The sequence below is a fragment of the Mastigoproctus giganteus genome, chromosome 13, assembly GCF_048544385.1.
Source record: "Mastigoproctus giganteus isolate SK-2022 chromosome 13, ASM4854438v1, whole genome shotgun sequence".
In the NCBI taxonomy this organism is placed as follows: Eukaryota; Metazoa; Arthropoda; class Arachnida; order Uropygi; family Thelyphonidae; genus Mastigoproctus; species Mastigoproctus giganteus.
In genome coordinates, this window is record NC_143587.1 from 102,815,078 (window position 1) to 102,834,278 (window position 19,201).

At 38.7% G+C, this 19,201-nt stretch overlaps 1 protein-coding gene across 2 annotated transcripts in view; it reads left to right on the plus strand.

Annotated features, from left to right (window-relative positions):
• Positions 1-19,201, plus strand: part of Pyroxd1 (pyridine nucleotide-disulfide oxidoreductase domain 1) — a 143,968-nt gene that overhangs the window by 67,627 nt on the left and 57,140 nt on the right. For both annotated transcript variants that reach the window (XM_090387499.1, XM_090387500.1), the window contains exon 6: positions 1,275-1,348. In XM_090387499.1, coding sequence (XP_090243625.1) covers positions 1,275-1,348 — 74 coding nt within the window. The remainder of the gene's footprint in view (positions 1-1,274; positions 1,349-19,201) is intronic.

Below are 19,201 nucleotides of genomic sequence, written 5' to 3' on the forward strand. Positions count from 1 at the left end.
TAAGAAACAAGGACAAGAGTATCGAAAGCAACTGTTCACTGTTACAGAAATTTTCTCTGTAGCTCTCATACAATTGGTGTGTGATATAGGGCTGTTAATTCTTCTTGGCATTTACTGATTAGGATTGACAACTGGAAATCTCCTGTTCTAGTTGCTAATATACAATGACAATGTGAGCTGTGGTACACTTGTGGAGGGCTGCAAGGAAGGGGTAAAGTAAAGTTCATTCAGTGGTATTTATAAATAAATAAAAAAACATGATCTTTGCTGAGAATTAATACTCTTGCTATGAATTGTAAGGGAAAACTGAGAAATTAGCAACATCAGTAGTGTGCTGTACTTAAGGTGCATTGGGAGCCAATAAACTTGGAAACCTGTTCCCTTACTTTGTGTAGATGCCTCCATAGCTAGGTGGGAAGGAGCAGCAGTGCATAGCACACGCTTCTTGGTTAGACCGGTGTTCGAGCCCATGAACACCAAATACAGAGGATGCGGAAAGGTCAGGGAATGACCACCGCATATTCCCAGAGCAATATGGCCTTAGTTGCTAATGCTCCTAAAAACCAAATAACAATAACAACAACCTTACTTTGTTATAGAGTCTGCTTTTTTTAAAATTTTTTTTATAATAATGTTTATGAGCAAAAATGGCAAAATGTATCATTGTAAGACAAAATTATTTTAACATTGACCCTCATGCAAGAGCAATAGCAAACCTTTTTTGCTATCAGTAAACTTAGCAAACTGAGTTTACTGATAGCTGTCTTCTTATACTTATTTTTTAATAATTTGCTTTTTTATTGTTATTTTTGACTTTTATTGGAATGTATCAATTTGGCAAGAGTTTCAAAAATGTTCTGAAAGCTACCTGAATGAACTTTTTTTCCTCCTTACAGTTGGTAAAAGGATTTCTTTCAATACCTTACCTCCTTGGTAAAAGGGTTGCTTTCAATACCTTTACCCTTGTTTCTTACCCTTCCTAACCTAACTTTTATTATGTGTGTTTAGCTGGGAAAATGGAATCAGTTAATAAAATTTGTATTCTAATTTATAGTTGAAAAAAGAGACTGTACTTGCTTGGCAGCATAATGTTATTTATTGAAACTATCAATGGCCATTGGTTGCAGCATGCCATGCCTGCTCACAATTGACGGAGCTAACCATACAAAAATACGAGCGAACAACACTGCACATCTGCACCTGAGTATAGTCCTCAAGAAAATCTATCTTACTCTTTGTATCAGTTTATACAATATTCTGTTTTTGTTTTGTAGGTTTTTCAACAAAAAATATGCGGCGCAAAAAAAGTAGTGATTGTAGGAAATGGCGGAATTGCTACTGAACTTGTGTGAGTATTTCATTAAATCGAATTATATAAAGCTGTGGTAAGCAAGTGGGGGCTCACAGACATATCTGTGTGCTGCTGCCTTCATTGAACAGTACTTAATCCATTAATTGCGGATTAGTTATTAACATAGTGACTGTTGGTAGAACCCCTAAGGCTTTAAACACTTATAGTAAAACAATTTTTGATTTCTTATTTTTTTTTATTATTCATTGATAGTACTATATGGACTCTAAAAAATGAAATATAATTTTCATATTGTTAATAATTAATTAAAAAAAAAACTGACTAAGCTATGTGGCTGTACTAGCTAGTTTTCACTGCAGTTTTTAGAAGCCTATGACAAATCTGCATTTAAATATTTCTTGTTTACTTGTAATAGTATTAGTCAATTTTACTAGAAGCATTATATAAATCTAAAAGCATCACTCTCGTGTTGTTTATAATGCGGTTTCATAGGAATTTCTCATTAAGTTTTCACAGTGGATCAACAGTTCTTATAAATATTTAAAATAAACTCATGTTCGTAGTGACTTTTTTTTCCTTCCTAATATCATCACATCCCATTTTAAGAAGCTTTATCTGCCACTTTCACGAAACACTTTCATAAAGGCTGTACTGTACAATAACAAATGAATGAAATGTGACTTTATCAAAGTGTTTACTTTGTGCTATTTCTGCTCCTGTAACAGAGGGTCGTGTGTGTGCGTGCATTTACACAAGGGATGGTTGTAAAGTCCTTAGCTAATTTTAAAAAATAAAAAGAAAAGAAATGTCACAGAAAAAAACTTTAAAATAAAATTTAACAGATTTTTGTTTAGAAAAAAAAAAAAAAAAAAAAATTCCAGTGTTACTACCAGAGAGCCATGGCTTCATTGTACTAAAAAACCAGTTACAGAAATTATCATTATACAGTATATCAAAGATGTTTTTTAGGTTCACTTTTTGATCTAGAACTTTAAGTAAATGCAATATGACACTGTTTACACTTAATTGCAGCAAATCCATAGAGATAGCCAAAACCTCGTGTTGAATATTATTTAAAGAACAAAAGAAACAGGGCTAGCTCTGTAAACATGGCCTTTGAAAAGCTCAACCCCCCCCTTCCCATAGCCAACATCTGTAGGGGTCAAGTCTGAAGATTATGAAGACCAATCATTGTAGAAATTCCTACTGGTTATTTTATCAAGTGCAAATGTTTCAAGGCAGTAAAATAGAAAGTGGCCAATCAATATATGTCAGCATGCCATCATTTATGAAGATTGTGGCTTGAACTCATTGGTACTCTTGTAAATGTGATATAATTTCCTCCTCTAACAGGGATATACAGCATTGTCCTCTAATGGTTGTGGTTTCCATTTCATCAGAAGTGAGCCTTTTGAAACACAATTACCTGAAGAGAAATGGTAAATTATTTATTTGCGAAAACTGGAGGTATTGCATGTAACAAATGCAGTGTGGAAATCTGATTGGATTTACAGTGGGAGCTTTTACAAGTATCTCATACAACTGAGTTCAATTATATAAAATAAAAGGAAATATTCTTGTGGGGAGCTAAACTCTCTTCTACAAGAATATTTTTATAATTACTGATCAGAAAGGGGGGGGGGTGAGTTTGAGACATATTCACAGATTCCTAGCTTACATGCTTCTGATTTTGGTAATCTACCATTCCTCAGTGCAACCACTTAGATCACAAAATTTGTTACTGCTGCAAACATAAAGATTTGTTTTTAAAATAACATTTTTAAAGGTTGCTTTAAATCGTAGCTACGCTATAAGCATGTATACATAGTATGTGCAAATTGACATAGATAAAATTAGTTTTTATATAAATATGTGATATTTTACTGTTTCAGTGATTATATAATAATTATTATTGGTTAGAAAAAATTCACTGTGAAATTTTCATTAATATGTTATAGATTCCATTTGTGGGCTTCAGACTCCTGCATAAACAATAACTCTATGAAATCGAATATAACTAATGGATTTTTAGTACTGCAGGTTGCTTTTTGAAAATAATATCATTACAGTTTTTTTCTTCAGTGTGTTTGACCAGTTAAAAATTTTGCAATCAGAAATCTTCTGTTGAGCATATAAATAATTTAATGCCAAAAAAATTTAAAGTATTTTTAAGTTATGTTATGAATTTTTTTAAAATAACCATTGCTATTTTAATTATGATATTTTAGCAGTATAGCTCCAATATAATTGATCTCAGATTAAAAAAAAAAAAATCAATGTAAAACATTCATGAATGTATGAACTATGAGCTTTTAATTTTATGGACTGCACAGCCCATACAACTGCTAAAATAATCAAATTCGACATTATCACTAAGAGTTTTAAAAAAAAAAAGAAGAATGGTCATTAGTTTTGACTTGAAATTAAAGTTCATTATGAATTATTTTAAATAATGGCAGTTAGTTTACCTCATCTTCTTACTTTATAGAAGTACAGTAAGCACCAGTTATTTAATCACGTTTGTACATAGAAATTGAATTTTGATTCTATTAAATGACAATAACTTTATATCCACAGTCATTTTTACCAATTTCTTTCAAGCTCTTCCCAGCATGGCTATAAGTTCATGAGTTTGCCAGTTTTGTAACTGGATTCCATTTGTGCCCATCTTTATTTTCCTCCTCTTTGGCAAAATTTTCAGTAACAGACTGGGAAATTTCTTTGTCTGCTAAAGCTGTAGTAACTTGTAGATCACCGTCTTTGTCCACCCAACCATTGAACTCCCATTCATCCATGTCTTCAGGCTTTTCAGTATGATCAGTGTCATGACTTAATTTACCATGAATAATTAATCCAGATTTTTTGAAACAGTATGCTAATGCAGGTTTTGGAAACTTAATTCCAGGCACTCATTATCATATGAGGTGCATCTAGAACAGTTATCTACTTTGTGATATCGGATGATGTTCCCAAACAGTCATCTATGGACGATGGTTCTTTGCCTCATATCCATTCTATAAAGGTCTTAAGGTGTTTTATTATCCCATGGTCCAGTGTTTGAATCAGTGATATGGTATTTGAAGGTAGAAAATCTAATTCATTGTTTTTGAAAATAAACTTTGGATTAGCTGGGCAGCTGTCCAAAACAGTGCAATCTTTTTTGTTTTCCTTACCCAGTTGCAAATCTGATTTATGAAGATAATCTTCAAATAAAGAAGCTGTCATCCAAGTGTTGGCATTATTGGCATATTCAACAGGTAGCTGTTTTATTCCTTTTAAAACATCTAGATAATTTACCCTTGCATATAATTAACAGCTTCATCCTGATTGTTCTCATTGTGTTGCATATTAAAAGACCAGTAATCGTGTCATTGATTTTCTTTCCTGCAGACACAGGCATTTTTAAAAAATCATACAGTAGTCAGAGGTACACTGTGGTACAACTCTGTTTAATCTGTGTTAAAAATGTCTTCAGGTAAAAAAAAACTTCTTGGCATATTGTGTTAAGTGCTTAACACAGTTTACCAAGAAGTTTTCAACCAATTGTCAGCTGCACAACCACCGCAATCTTGTTTTTCTCTTTGAAGGGTTTTGTAAACAATACCATGCTTCTCCTTCAATGTTGTCAGCTGTCTGAACTCTTTGTATAGTTTTTCAGCAGAATCATTAGCTTTTTGAAGCAGAATACTGTAATTGATTGGTGCATTAAATGAGGTGGCCTGTTTGAATCAAATGAATAGAGCTTCATCTACTGTTTGGCATTTCCCTTTACACTTCATTTTTCTGGTTTTGCTAATCACTTTAGTGTTTAATGTGTGATTTGATTTTGATAATTTTGATAAAGGTGATTGAGCCACTCCTAATTTCACAGCTGCTTGCCTTAGAGACATTGCGTAAGTTTATTTTTTTTATGTTCTATGTTGATTTGGTCTATAAGTCAAAAGAGTTGAAATGCACTCTTTCCGTTCACTGACTTTTTTTTTTTTTTAGTTTAAATTTTAAAAAAGAAAAAAAGAAAATTAAAGCATCGATCAATAACAAAGAACACAGCATGCACAAATTGCAATTAACATGACACATGCAAGTGAGATACTGAATGGTAAAAAGTTTAAGAAGTTGAGACATAGGGATGAAGAGAAGATTCTGAAAATTTCTTATATGGTTTAGGTACATGATTGAAAATATCATGGAAAGACATTTCCCCGTAATAACCTAAAAACCAACAGAATTACAGGTATTGGTATTATCATGTATGCAGTAAGATCCAGTTTACTACTTGTTTATAATAGATTGTACTGACACGAAAGCCAAAGAAATCAGACTCTGCAAATTGTTTTATGGTTATTTAAATTTATGATCTACAAAAATGTGCTTTATGTAATACAAAGGATTTCAAAATTGATTCTTACAACTGAACATATGATTCTAATAAACAATGAAAGTGTAGTGCATTTTAATGATTTGATTATTTTTTTTTTTTTTTTTTGAAATTTGATTCTATGAAGTGGCTGATTCTAATAACCAGTAATCATATTAATTTGTGTTTACTGTTCCTAAAATATATGCTGCTGCTTTTTTATTTCTTTTATAACAGTTTGCCAGTAGGACAGTTTATAAACACCACTATAAGGTTTGCAATGTTAAATTACAAGGATATTTAGGAATTAATAAGTTGGAAGGCTATGATATGGTGTATCTCTATAAACAATTATTAAATATCTCTATAATTATCAGATCAAGATATTACAGTTGGATGGAGATTATCCATTGTAATGACTGCTTCTTCCCAGACATTGAAAATTACCCATTTTGCTGTATTTCAATCTTTTAATAGTAGAAGTTGAAACACATTAAATCTGCCTCTAGGGCAATGATTTTGTTGTGCGATTTACTTAGAAAAATGTACAGAATATACTCCAGCCAATAACCTTGGCAGAACATCATAAGTAACCTGCTGATCCACATAACATTTCTGCCAAAATATGTATTATTTGTAGTAGTAGTGGTAAAGGCAAATGATGCAAGGAAGCATGACATAGTATCAGCAAAAAAAAAAAAAAAAGTACCCACCTCAGCTGTCCATCTCTTCTTAATAATGCCTAAATCCCCCTTTAATTTGTTCAAACTACCCACTTCCCAATATCAATGGTAGTTTATTCCATATAAATACTTGCAATTTACAAGCATTTATGTATTTGCAATTTACAAGCATTTATGTATTTCCAAATTCCCCTACCTTTTAGTATAAACATCTTATTTATTTAAAAACTTGTCAGTTAAAGCTTGTTGACTGAGCAGAAGTAGTGTTGAGAGTGCTTATTTGGATGCCATCACACAGTTGGTCAATTATAATTGATGGTGACTAGAACATGGTTCTAATCACCATCTGCTGTGATATATTCATAAAACAACTGTTAAATGCATTCCATATTTGAGTATTTCATTAATTGTTGGTAAAACAATATTAAAATAACAGTAAAATAATACTGAAATATTGGAAATAAAATGAAGCTAAATTGTTTAGGATCTATGTCATTTGTGGCAGTATATGCCTTTTCCATTGATTACCCAATGCCAAGTCTGTATGGTACCCACTCTCCCAACCTCCACCCCTCGACGTGGGCACCTGTACGTGGTGAGGGGACCTCCCAGTGATGCTGCTGGACTTCCAGACTAGCATCACTGGGATCCAACGCCCACAGCCCAGGTTCCAGGCTTACATCAATGGAATCCGGCGTGTTTGCCGTGCGCTGTGACCCGTGGAAATTCGGAAAGGGGGATCTGGTGGTTGAGGGGCCGAGCTTCAATACACCACTTTGGCCCCTGCTTCGACAAGACGGGAGGTCCTGGAAGGCCCGGCTAGGATCGATCAGCTAGTAGGCTCGCCTGCGAGGGTCAACAGTGTCAGTGCCACGCCCCTACCCTCATCGTCCGAGGGACAGGATTCAGGCTGGTGGTGGTGCAGGTATAGTGTCTGGGTAGCCCTGGCGTTCCACTCCCGAGCACATTTATTGCATGCCGGATAGTGGGCGTCCCTTTGGGCTCTGTGGTGGGTGGGGAGCCCGGGCACTGAACAGTTTAAAAACTATATGAATCCTGATAAACTTACTTCTTCAGGGGCCCCAATCCGGTCCCTATCTGAAAATACAGACGGAGAGGCAGATAGCATTATTGCTACAAAGAGACAGCGAACAGAAATATCATCAGGGCCTGTTCCAAGATTTTTAATTATTCATTCTACCACAGAAAAACTGATTGGCAAAATGTCGCCCTTCTTCATACAGAAAGGGTTAGGTGGGTTAGCAGGGTCACCCAAATCAGTTAAGAGGCTCCGTTCTGGAGACCTCTTAATTGAAACCAAAACTGACAGGTAGTCTGAGCAGCTACTCCGTGCAATATCAATCGGAGGAGTACCCATAACAGTGACACCACATAGAACACTCAATTCATCGAGAGGTGTCATTTCGGAATGGGACCTTCTCGACGTAACCGAGGAGGAAATCTGCTTAGAATCGAAACCACAGGGAGTTACTGCCGTTAAGAGAATAAATGTGTGTAGGGATGGGAAGCTTGTTAAAACCAGGAGCATTATCCTGACTTTTAACTCGCCCAAACCTCCTGATGAGATTAAAGCTGGCTACATCAACTGCTCAGTGCGTCCATATGTTCCGAACCCTTTACGGTGTTTTAAATGCCAGAAGTATGGACATTCTCAAATGGCCTGCCGTGGAGTCCTTGCATGCGCTCGATGTGGTGCAAAGGACCACGAAACAACAGCATGTTCAGCCGCAAAACCCACCTGCATTAACTGTGAGGGAGAACATCCAGCCTATTCACGAGCATGCCAGAGGTGGAAAGAAGAAAAAGAAATTCAATGGCTGAAGGCAGAGCTAAACATATCGTACCAGGAGGCAAGGAAAGCGGTGAAACCTCTCAACATCAAACTTCAAACCTACCTACGTCCAGAAGGTAGCAGGGAGATGTTCCATCGCAACTCAGACGGACATGACCATTCCTCCAAAAGAATCATTCACTTCCATCGCACATTATCTCTTAAATCCTCAAAAACCTGCACAGAAAGACCAATCAGCTGCCACTCCTATATCGGTACCTCCTAATGCTCCACAACTAACAAAAGCAATTGCGAAAGAAAAGAATAAGAAAGGTGACGTACCCCTTAGTACTCAAGAAAACATGGATGTCGAGCAGAAGGAGGTACCAGAATATTCAGTTTTGGAGCTCTTTGCTGAGGAGGAAATGGACACTGGTCAGCGTCCATACTTCCCCAGGAAGGATAAAGCCAGAACTGAAAAAGGTAAGCCCTCAGCACCTCGGAAGCCGCCTGATGGACCCACCAAGCCAAAATAATGGCTAAATTCCTACAATGGAATTGTCGTGGATTCCGGCGAAATACTGATGGCATCAAGGCCCTCCTGCAAAAGCACGAACCAATTTGCTTTTGTTTGCAGGAGACTTATCTAAAGGCAAATGATAACCCCACCATACATAATATAACACTTTTTCGTAAGGACAGAATTGCGGATGGTCCTGCTCATGGAGGAGTGGCTATCCTTGTGGGGAACCAGACCCCAGTTCAGCTCTTGCTAATTACAACTAGCATTGAGGCTGTTGCAATTCGCCTTACAGTGGGATTTTTATTAACGGTCTGCTCAATTTATTTGCCACCTGGGACTGACATCTCCCAGAAAGACCTTGATGATCTTGTAACGCAGTTGTCTCCCCCTTTCTTACTTCTCGGGGATTTTAATGGACATAATACCCTGTGGGGTAGTGCTAACATCAACGGAAGGGGACGGGTCATGGAGTGTATGCTAAATGACAATGACCTTTCCCTTCTAAATACTGGAACAAACACCTTCTTCCACATGCCTACCAGTACCTTTTCTGCCATTGATCTCTCTATCTGCTCCCCTTCTCTACTCCCTTCACTCACTTGGGAAGTGGAGGAGAATCCATACAGAAGTGATCGCTTCCCTGTGATAACCTCGCTATACAGTGCGAGACCTTGTCTTCCTTTTAGGTTACCACGGTGGAAGATTGATCAGGCTGACTGGTCTGCCTTCCAACATCAGGCAAATTTTGACCTAAGTACAGTCAGTCAGGAGCCTATCAATGATGCAGTAACGTACATCACAGAAATTATCGTCCAAGCAGCTGCGAATGCTGTTCCAAAAACATCTGCCCGGTTTCCACCATTTCCCAAACCTTGGTGGAATTCACAATACACAACAGCAAAAAAGGCTCAAAACAAAGCGTGGGGGATATTTCGCCGATATCCTACCAAGAACAACCTTATAGCCTTTAAACGCGCATGAGCCAAAGCACGCTACATCCGTCGTCAGAGTCAAAAGGAATTGTGGATCCGTTTTACTTCATAAATTACTCAGTCCACTAGTACTAAGATGGTCTGGGAAAAAATCCGGAAAATGAAGGGAAAATACACAGCACACCCCTCATCGGTCCTTGAATATAATGGATGTACTATTGCAGACTCTACTGCAATAGCCAATGCTCTTGGGGAAACTTTTTCTAACATCTCTGCAACATCATCTTACTCCCCAGAGTTTCTGGTCTTAAAGGGCAACACTGAAAATCAGGCCCTTAAGTTCACATCGAAGGGTTCTCACCCGTATAATGGGCCATTTACTATCCACGAGCTGAAAACAGCACTTGCCCGTACAAAGGCTACCGCTGTTGGACCAGACAACATCCATTATGAAATGATCAAACATCTTTCAACAGAATCCATGGACTGTTTGCTTTTCCTGTATAACAGAATCTTCCTTGAAGAGCACTTTCCAGATACCTGGCGCAAGGCAACTATTCTTGCTTTTGCTAAGCCAGGAAAGGATCCTAAATGTCCAAAAAACTATCGACCTATTGCTCTGATCAGCTGTCTGTGCAAAATATTGGAGAGAATGGTCAATGCTCGTCTCTTATGGTATTTAGAATCGAACGACCTTCACTCCCTCTTTCAGTGCGGCTTCCGAAGAAACAGGTCCACACTGGACCACTTAATTAGACTGGAAACATCAATCCGAGATGCTTTCCTAAAAAGAGAACACTTGGTGTCCATCTTCTTTGACATGGAAAAAGCGTACGACACAACTTGGAGATTTGGTATTTTAAAAGACCTTTACAACCTCGGTCTGAGAGGCCACCTTCCCATTTTTATTAAAAATTTTTTATCCTGCCGTTATTTCCAAGTTCGTGTAGGATCCTCCCTTTCGTGGCCTTTTTGCCAAGAGGAGGGGGGTACCACAAGGATCTGTCTTAAGTGTTATACTTTTTGCCATTAAAATAAATTCTATTTCTGAACAACTTCCTCCAACTATAAACAGTGCACTCTATGTCGATGACTTCAGCATATTCTCTCAATCATGCAATATGAGGGTTATTGAGAGACAACTGCAACAAGCTATTGACCGTGTTAACACCTGGGCCATGGCCAATGGTTTCAGGTTCTCACCGGAGAAGACAATTTGCGTTCATTTTTGTCGCAAACGTAACTTCCACCCCGAGCCTGAATTACGACTTGGAGAAAGCACCATTCCAGTTGTATCAGAGGCGAAATTCCTGGGACTCATTTTTGACAAAAAGTTGACATTTGTTCAACACATTCGTCAGCTACGTACAAAGTGTACGAGAGGGCTTAACATCCTCCGCTCTCTCTCTTCTACCTCTTGGGGTGCAGACCGATGCACTCTACTATGTCTATACTGTGCACTTGTACGCTCAAAATTAGATTATGGGTGTCAGGTGTATGCATCTGCCAGAAATAGCGCTGTTCTTTGGCTTGACCCCATCCATCACCAAGCCATTCGTATCGCTACTGGTGCATTCAGAACATCACCTGTCCAAAGTCTGTATGTCGAAGCAAATGAACCATCCTTGTCGCTTCGACGAATGCAGTTGTCTCTACAATATGCCTTCAAGCTGAAGTCCCTGCCGGACCATCCCACGTGGACATCCGTTTTTGAGCCACGACGGGAAAATCTTTATAACACACGACGGATCGCCAATCACCCATTCGGAATTCGTGTTCAAGAGCTACTCAATGAGCTTAACATCTCGGTAGACAAGGTTGCTCGATCACCAAAGGAGCCCCTTCCACCCTGGCATGCACAAACACCAGCATGTGACTTCTCGCTCAAGATTGCGACGAAGTCTAATACTCCAATTTCTGTCTACCTTCAGCTCTATTCACAACACCGTGCAGAACATTCTGACTTCCTGCCAGTTTACACAGATGGCTTGAGGTCAGAATCGTATGTGGGATCTGCTGGTGTCTTTCCAAATAATATCATATCAGAGCAGATACCCCTTGACTGCAGCATTTACACTGCAGAGCTGCATGCCATAGAGTTAGCTCTAGATCACATAAGAAAACACCGTTACCAACGGTGTATTATATATGCCGATACAATGAGTGCACTACAGGCTTTATCAGCGATGTCACACACTAATCATCCAACCCTGTCCCGAATTCAGCAGATAATATACAGCCTCTATGTAAGTGGATTCAATATCTGCTTCTGCTGGATCCCCAGTCACATCGGGATTAGGGGAAATGATTTGGCTGACACTGCAGCCAAATCAGCAGCCCTGACGGATAATCTTGACCTGTTAGTCCCCTATACAGACTACAGGCAAGTGATCCGTAGTAACCTACAATCTCAGTGGCAAGATTCATGGCATCGACTGATTACTACAAACAAACTATGTCGAATTAAGCCTGTGATCAGAACATCACCTTGGCGGTCCAGCTTACGCAGGGATCGCAAAGAGGAAGTTGTTCTTGCTCGGCTCCGCATAGGACACTGTCATATCACACACTCCTTTTTTGCTGAGGGCTGATGACCCTCCTATGTGTGAGCAGTGCGACACCATTTTATCGGTTCAACATTTTTTATATGACTGTACCAGTTGTAGAAATGCTCGTTTTACCGCTTTTAACCATCTGACGGAGCCATATACACTCAGTCAGATTTTATCTGACAATGACCATGTGTCTGCTATTTTTAGTTTCCTAAAATCAGTAAACCTTTTTACTCATATTTAAAAAAATCTTATTATTTTAAGATTTACTATTGTTACTTGTTTACAGATATTTGTCTTTTACAGTTTATAATTGTTTTATACCCTGACTTAGTGACCTAATTCATTAGGTCACTGAATGTTTTACTAATTTTTTTGACAAAGTTTTGGCGCATTATAGCGTAAGTTGCCAATGCGCCAATAAAACTCAACTAACTAACTAACTAACCAACCAACCCAACCTCCACATCAAAAGAAAAAAAAAAAGAAAAGAAAAAAAAAGTTTCCTCATTTTTGAATCAACAGTAACAAAATATAGAATGCCTAAACAATGTATAAAATGTCTGGAAAAGTATGAAATAAAGAAAATTTTATTGTCTTGTTATACCATTATTAAGTGAATCACAGTTCTGACTTTTATACAAAAGCATACTCGGGGGAAATACTGCTCCTCATAATTTACTAATAAAATGGATATATACCTATTATAAGTATTAAATATAACATAAAAAGTGGTTATTACACTAACACTGGGAACTTTTCATCTACTTTGTTTATTAAATGCATATTCCACTACTATGTTCCTAACATATTGAATTTTTTGAACATTTTCTTTTTGTATATTTAAACTGTATATTAATTTTGCATCTTACACTGAGTGGACAGAAATAATGGGATACCTACCTAGTAACAAGTAAGCTCACCTTCTGCCCAGATAAGTGCAGTCACACGATGAAGCATTGAATCCACTAGTTCGCAAAAGCATTCCACAGGTGTTTCCAGCCATGCTTGCTGCACCACTGTCCATAATTCCGTCACATTCCTGGGTGGAGGATCCAAAGCTCTAATAGACCTTTCCACAGGATCCCAAAGATGCTCCACAAGGTTCATGTCCAGTGAACAGGGAGACTATTCCATGGTGGTAAAATCTTCGGAATGCTCTTCGGACCATGTCCTAGTCACCATGGCTCCGTGGGAAGGCGCATTGTCCTGCTGGAAAATTCCAATGCCCTGGGGGTGTACTATGACCATGAAGGGGTGCAGATGGTCTATAAGGATACACAGGTAACTTGAACTGTTCAGAGATGCATCTAGATGTACCAGAGTTCCTAACGTATGCCAGTTGAACACTCCCTAGACCATTACCGACCGTCCACCTGCCCGAACAGTTCCTTGTTGACATGATGGGTGCATAGCTTCGTGTGGTTTCGGCCAGATATGCATCTTCCTGTCTGGTAAAAATAACTGGAAATGGGACTCATCGGACCAGGAGACCTGTCTCCAGTCATCCACGGTCCAGTGCCAATGTTCTTTTTCCCAGTTGAGGCATAGAATCCTGTGTCATGGTGTTAGCAATGGGACTCTGGTGGGTCAATGGCTCCCATAACCTATTTAATGATCGCCTGATGGTCTTGGCGGAGAGGTTTCTGGCATCTCCCTCGTTGAAATCGGCAGTGATTTGTGCCACTGTCGTTCTCCAGTTAGCTAAAACAATGCGAGACAGATGTTGACGGCCATGTTCATCCACCACCTTTCTCTGCTCACACTCAATATCGCTGTCCACGATGAGATGTTATTCCGGAAATGGCGTATTCCTGATACACTCTTGATACTGTTGAACGGGATTAGTGGAATTTCTGTACCATCTCTGCGATAGTGAGACCCATGGGTTGGATACCCACTATCATCCTTCTTTTAGAGTCAATTAACTCGCAACGTTTATCCATAAAGTCCGTCTGACCATCTATCCATACTGAATTACCATCTACGTGAATGCAGTGATGCAGTGTACCTATATATTTGCCAAGCAGTTGGTTCGTCCACTTGGAAGAGAGGTTACAGCTTCGTGTTGCCTAGGAACCAGGTATCCCATGAATTCTGTTCTTTTGGTGTACTTACTGTATTTTGTATAAAAATAAATTTTTACATCCACAGTGTTCCTAATTTATTTCTCAGATTTGTTTGACATAAACATGATTCTATTTTTACCCATAATGTGGTCCTCTTCGAATTTCGTAGGCAGATTTTTACCGTAGTGTAGTACTATTTCCTTAATTCAACTGAGCAGTTTTTTTGTTTGTTTCAGAAACTGCACTGCACTATCTGCTTTGAGATTTTCAAGGATAAGTTGTACTTTTCAAAATTCAAGAAATAATTTCTTAAATATACCATTAATGGTCTAAAACTCATTCTCTTAAATGTATTTTCTTATAACATAGTCTTTGTGACTCTGAATCCTCTATTCCAGGATTCAGATTTTAAAAGTCAAATAAAAATTAAAAAAAAAAAAATTTTTAAAATTAATGGAATAAAATAAATCTCTAGTTGAATACTGTTAACATCAGTCTTTGACTTAGGTGCCTCCGTAGCCAGGTGGGCAGGAGCAGCAGTGCGTAGCACACGCTTCTTGATTAGACCGGGGTTCGAGCCCATGAACACCAAATACGGAGGATGCAGAAAGGTCAGGGAATGACCATCGCATATCCCCGGAGCAATATGGCTTAGTTGCTAATGCTCCTAAAAACCAAATAACAAACAGTCTTTGACTTGACTTGATCTTCTTTGGATGGCTGCCTGTTATGATCCTATTCCAGGGATAATAGGATGGAATTTAGCAGTATGTAATACATTAGGAACTCTCTATCCACCTATTGGTTTCCATCCAGCCTGCCTCCACAGGCCAAGGGCAAAACTAGTGGGCGGTAGACTCTGCTACCCACTAGGCTGAGGCCGATCACAGTGTAAACAACACATCCCAAAATTACGTTGCACAAACATATTCACAACTACATTGATCAATTTTGCTGGGTACAGTATCTTCACATACACAGTGGTGTTGCCATAGTCTGGTCTGGGACTGCAGTCACACACAAAATAATAATAATAAAAAAAAAATTCTTGGATAAGAACTGAGAATCAGTGATTTGATATTCGGGTGACACTCAAGTCAAGTGGACCCAATTTTGGCGAAGTCCGGACGGTCTGTGACATCCAAATCCTCTGCTTCCACCTTCACGAGGGTAGGACTGTTAGTAATCCTGGGTATAACCTCCATGCACAAGTACATGGTGGGTGACCACCCAGGTGTGAACCAATGTAAGCAGGGGTCGAGGTGTGGCACCCACACCACATGAAGGAATGCTGCACATCTATGTTACCAGGCAGTACTAGGTGGTAGATGACCCTCATCAACTGGTGCAATACCACAACTTTGCTTATTGGAGACTTGAAGTGGTGGAACCCATGTTTAGTCTCCAGAGCCAAGTTCCGGTCAACCCTTCCCTATCTCTTCCATCATGCAGTATGATTGATGAATTTTAAGGTTATGATGAACATCGTGGCGAGATCCAATATTCCTTACATTTCGAGGGTACAGCTCTAAAACGGTGTTCGCAGGCCGGCTGTTAGTTAGTACACTGGGCCAAACCTATTGGTAACTCGCTAGGAGGCTTCCAGATCAGCTAGTGTATAATCTTGCTACCTCTATTCTGCCAGATAGTGACTGGAGGGAGCCCGAGTAGTGTGTATGCGAGGAGCATTGTCGAGGCCACATTATGTCAAGGATCTGGGTATATTCTTACCATGTGTATGCCATATCCAAAAATTTCATTACTTCATACAGCATGTCGCACCCACGTTTTCTTACTATTGAATACACCCTAAATTGTCAAACTAATAAAGCAAGCTTATCTGCGAAAAGATCTAAACCTCCCAAGCACTTCCTAATTAATTTCACAAATATACATGGTCTCAGTTCTAATCTCAACGATGTCCATTTCCACTTGCAGTCTGCCAAACCCCATGTACTTTTTCTGACAGAATCTCAGTTATCGGTTGATTCAACTACTGCTCATCTCAGATGCCCAAATTATTCGCTGTATGATTCCTTTCACCTCAAAGGTGGTACTTGTGCATATGTCTGTTCTGATATTCCTTGTCAGGGACTTGGCAATTTGGAATCTCCTCTCTTTGATCTTCTCTGGCTTAAAATCTCTCTACCTCATTGTGTAAAATTCATCTGTTGTCTCTACCATTCTCCCAACTCCACTAATCACTTGGAGCTTTTTGACTTCCTCTCTTTGCAACTTGACTTTCTGCAGTCCAACGTTCCTAACTGTGAAGTAATTTTCTTTGGTGATTTTAAATGTTTACAACTCCAGCTGGCTTCTGCTTTCTAGTTGCACCGACCCAGCTGGTCAAGATGCTGAGGCTTTTGCAATTACTAATGACCTTGCACAGATTGTTCATTTACCTACAAGATACTGGACAATCCTAATCATACAGCCAACATGCTTGATCTTTTTCTCACAAACAACCCTCCTAAGTACATGGTTGATATGAGAGGTCCTTTAAGCACTTTAGATCACAACTTGATGATTGTCTCTTCTCCAATGGAGCCTTTATCTCATGGTTATTCCCAGCCTCGTATTGTCTGGCATTACAAGAATGCAAAATGGTATGACCTGCGAAATTTCTTTTCCTTGGTTGGATTACTGTTTCAAAACTTTTGATGTCAACATTTGCTCGGATTGTGTCAGTGAAATTATTCTTGCAGGAATGGAATCCTTTATCCCACACTCCACTTTAAAATCTCGTCCTTTATCTAAACCTTGATTTTCCAATAAATGTGCTAAGGCTGTTCAAGAGAAGAACGTTGCATATCGTAATTGGCTTGGTTCTAATTCTTCAGTTTCATTTTCGGCCTACACCGAAGCTTGCAACAATTGTAAAGCAGTTATTAATCAGTCCAAACTAGAGCTTGAAGAGGCTAAGAGTAGAAAACTTGCTTCTTGCCCTAATGGTAACCGAGCATTCTGATCTCTTGCCAAAGCTGTTGGCCGCAGCTTTTACCCATCTCTACTCCCACCTCTGTCCAAACCAGATGGTTCTGTTGTCACTTCAGCCAAGGATAAAGCTGACCTGCTAGCATCCCATTTTTCTTCCAGCTCATGTATTAATGATCTTGGTAAAACATCTCCCACCATTCCCAACACGCTCCATTCAATGCCTCCTGTGGTCTTCTGTCAAAAGAATGTCAGAAGGATTTTGATGAATCTTGATGCTAAGAAAGCTCCAGGTCCTGGTGGTATTTCTCCTCTTGTTCTCAAAAACCTGTGCTCCTGAACTTACTCCTATTCTTTGCCGCCTTTTTTCACTTTCTTATTCCAAAGGTATTTTTCCTTCTGCTTGGAAATTTGCCCATATTCACCCAGTTCCTAAAAAGGGTGATAAATTCCTCCCATGCAATTATCATCCCATTGCAATTACTTCTACTCTTTCTGAAGTAATGGAGAAATCAATTAACTGCCAACAAGTAGTTGCTCTTGACATCTCAAAGGCTTTTGATTGTGTTTGGCATAATGGTCTTCTAAACAAGCTTCCATCTTATGGTTTGCCAACTGTTTTTAGTAATTGGTTATCCAGTTTTCTCTCTGATCGCTCACTGAGGGTGATGGTAGATGGCTCTCTGTCTTCTAACTACTCCACTGATGCCAGTGTCTTCCCCCCAGGTTCAGTTTTTTCCCCCACTCTTTTCCTCTTGTATATTAACAATCTTCTTCCATTGACTGGAAATCCTAACCATAGTTTTGCCGATGATAGCACATTACATTCCACTTTCCATTTTGAGAAACCTTGTCCTGCTCAATCAGCTTCAACTTTTTGAATTTCTGCTGCCAATTCCTTAAATGCCAATCTCCAGGTAATTCTCCAGTGGGGCAAAGACAATTTAGTTGATTTCAATCATTCTAAAACTCAGTCTTGTCTTATATCTTGCAAAAAGGATTCTTCTGCTACTGTGCTTATCTTTGGTGACATTCCAATTTCTAGGCAAGATGATATATCTCTTTTGGGGCTCAACCTGACTTCTAATCTCTCTTGACACAAGCACATTACAAATATTGCTTCTTCTGCATCTAAAAATCTTGGTTTTCTCTTTTGCTCTCTTGCCTTACTTTTCTTCCAAACAGCTGCTCACTCTGTATAAATCGCAATTCCGCTCTGCCATAGAATATTGTTCCCACATCTGAGGTGGTGCCCCCAAGACCTCTCTCAGGCTTCTTGATTCCATTCAGAAGAGGGCAGTTAGGTTAATTAATGATTCATCTCTAACAGAGTCTCTCCACTTGCTGTCTCATAGACTTACTGTTTCTGCTGCTTGCCTCTTCTATGGGCACTGTTCTTCTGAATTGGCTTATATAATTCCCACTCTCTCTTTCAAAACAGTCCGAACACGTACTGCCACCAGCCAGCATCCATTTACTGTCCAACTTCAAAACTCACAGAACCAACTTTTCATCTTCCTCATTTATTCATTCAACTGTCGTTTTCTGGAACAACTTTCCTTCATACGTATTTCCTGAAAATTACAGTCTACAGAAGTTCAAGTCCAATGTCAACAAATATCTTCTTTCATCTTTTCAACCTCCAACCCAAGCACGTTACTAAGTACTATAGGTTCTATACCTCTTGTGTTTGGGGTATACAAAAAAAAAAAAAAATTATTTATTTATTCTATTTTAATTATTTATTTATTTTTTATTTATTTTTTTTTTTTTTGCCTTTTAAATTTCTGAGACAGGATCGAGTTGTGCCAGTGCAGTTATTAATACTGTATTTAATTTGGGTCTTATTGGGCTAGAAAAGTGAGTCAAAGGAATTATTTTTACTAAATGATATCTGTCTGCAGAATTCAAAGAGAGCCATATTATGTGTGAAAATAGAACCGTACAGCAGCAGACAAAAAAAACTGCATCACTTGTGAATTTCGCATGTGATGTGTTTTGCACTGCACTGTGGCTTCCAGAAATGTATGAAATGCATTTGTTAGAT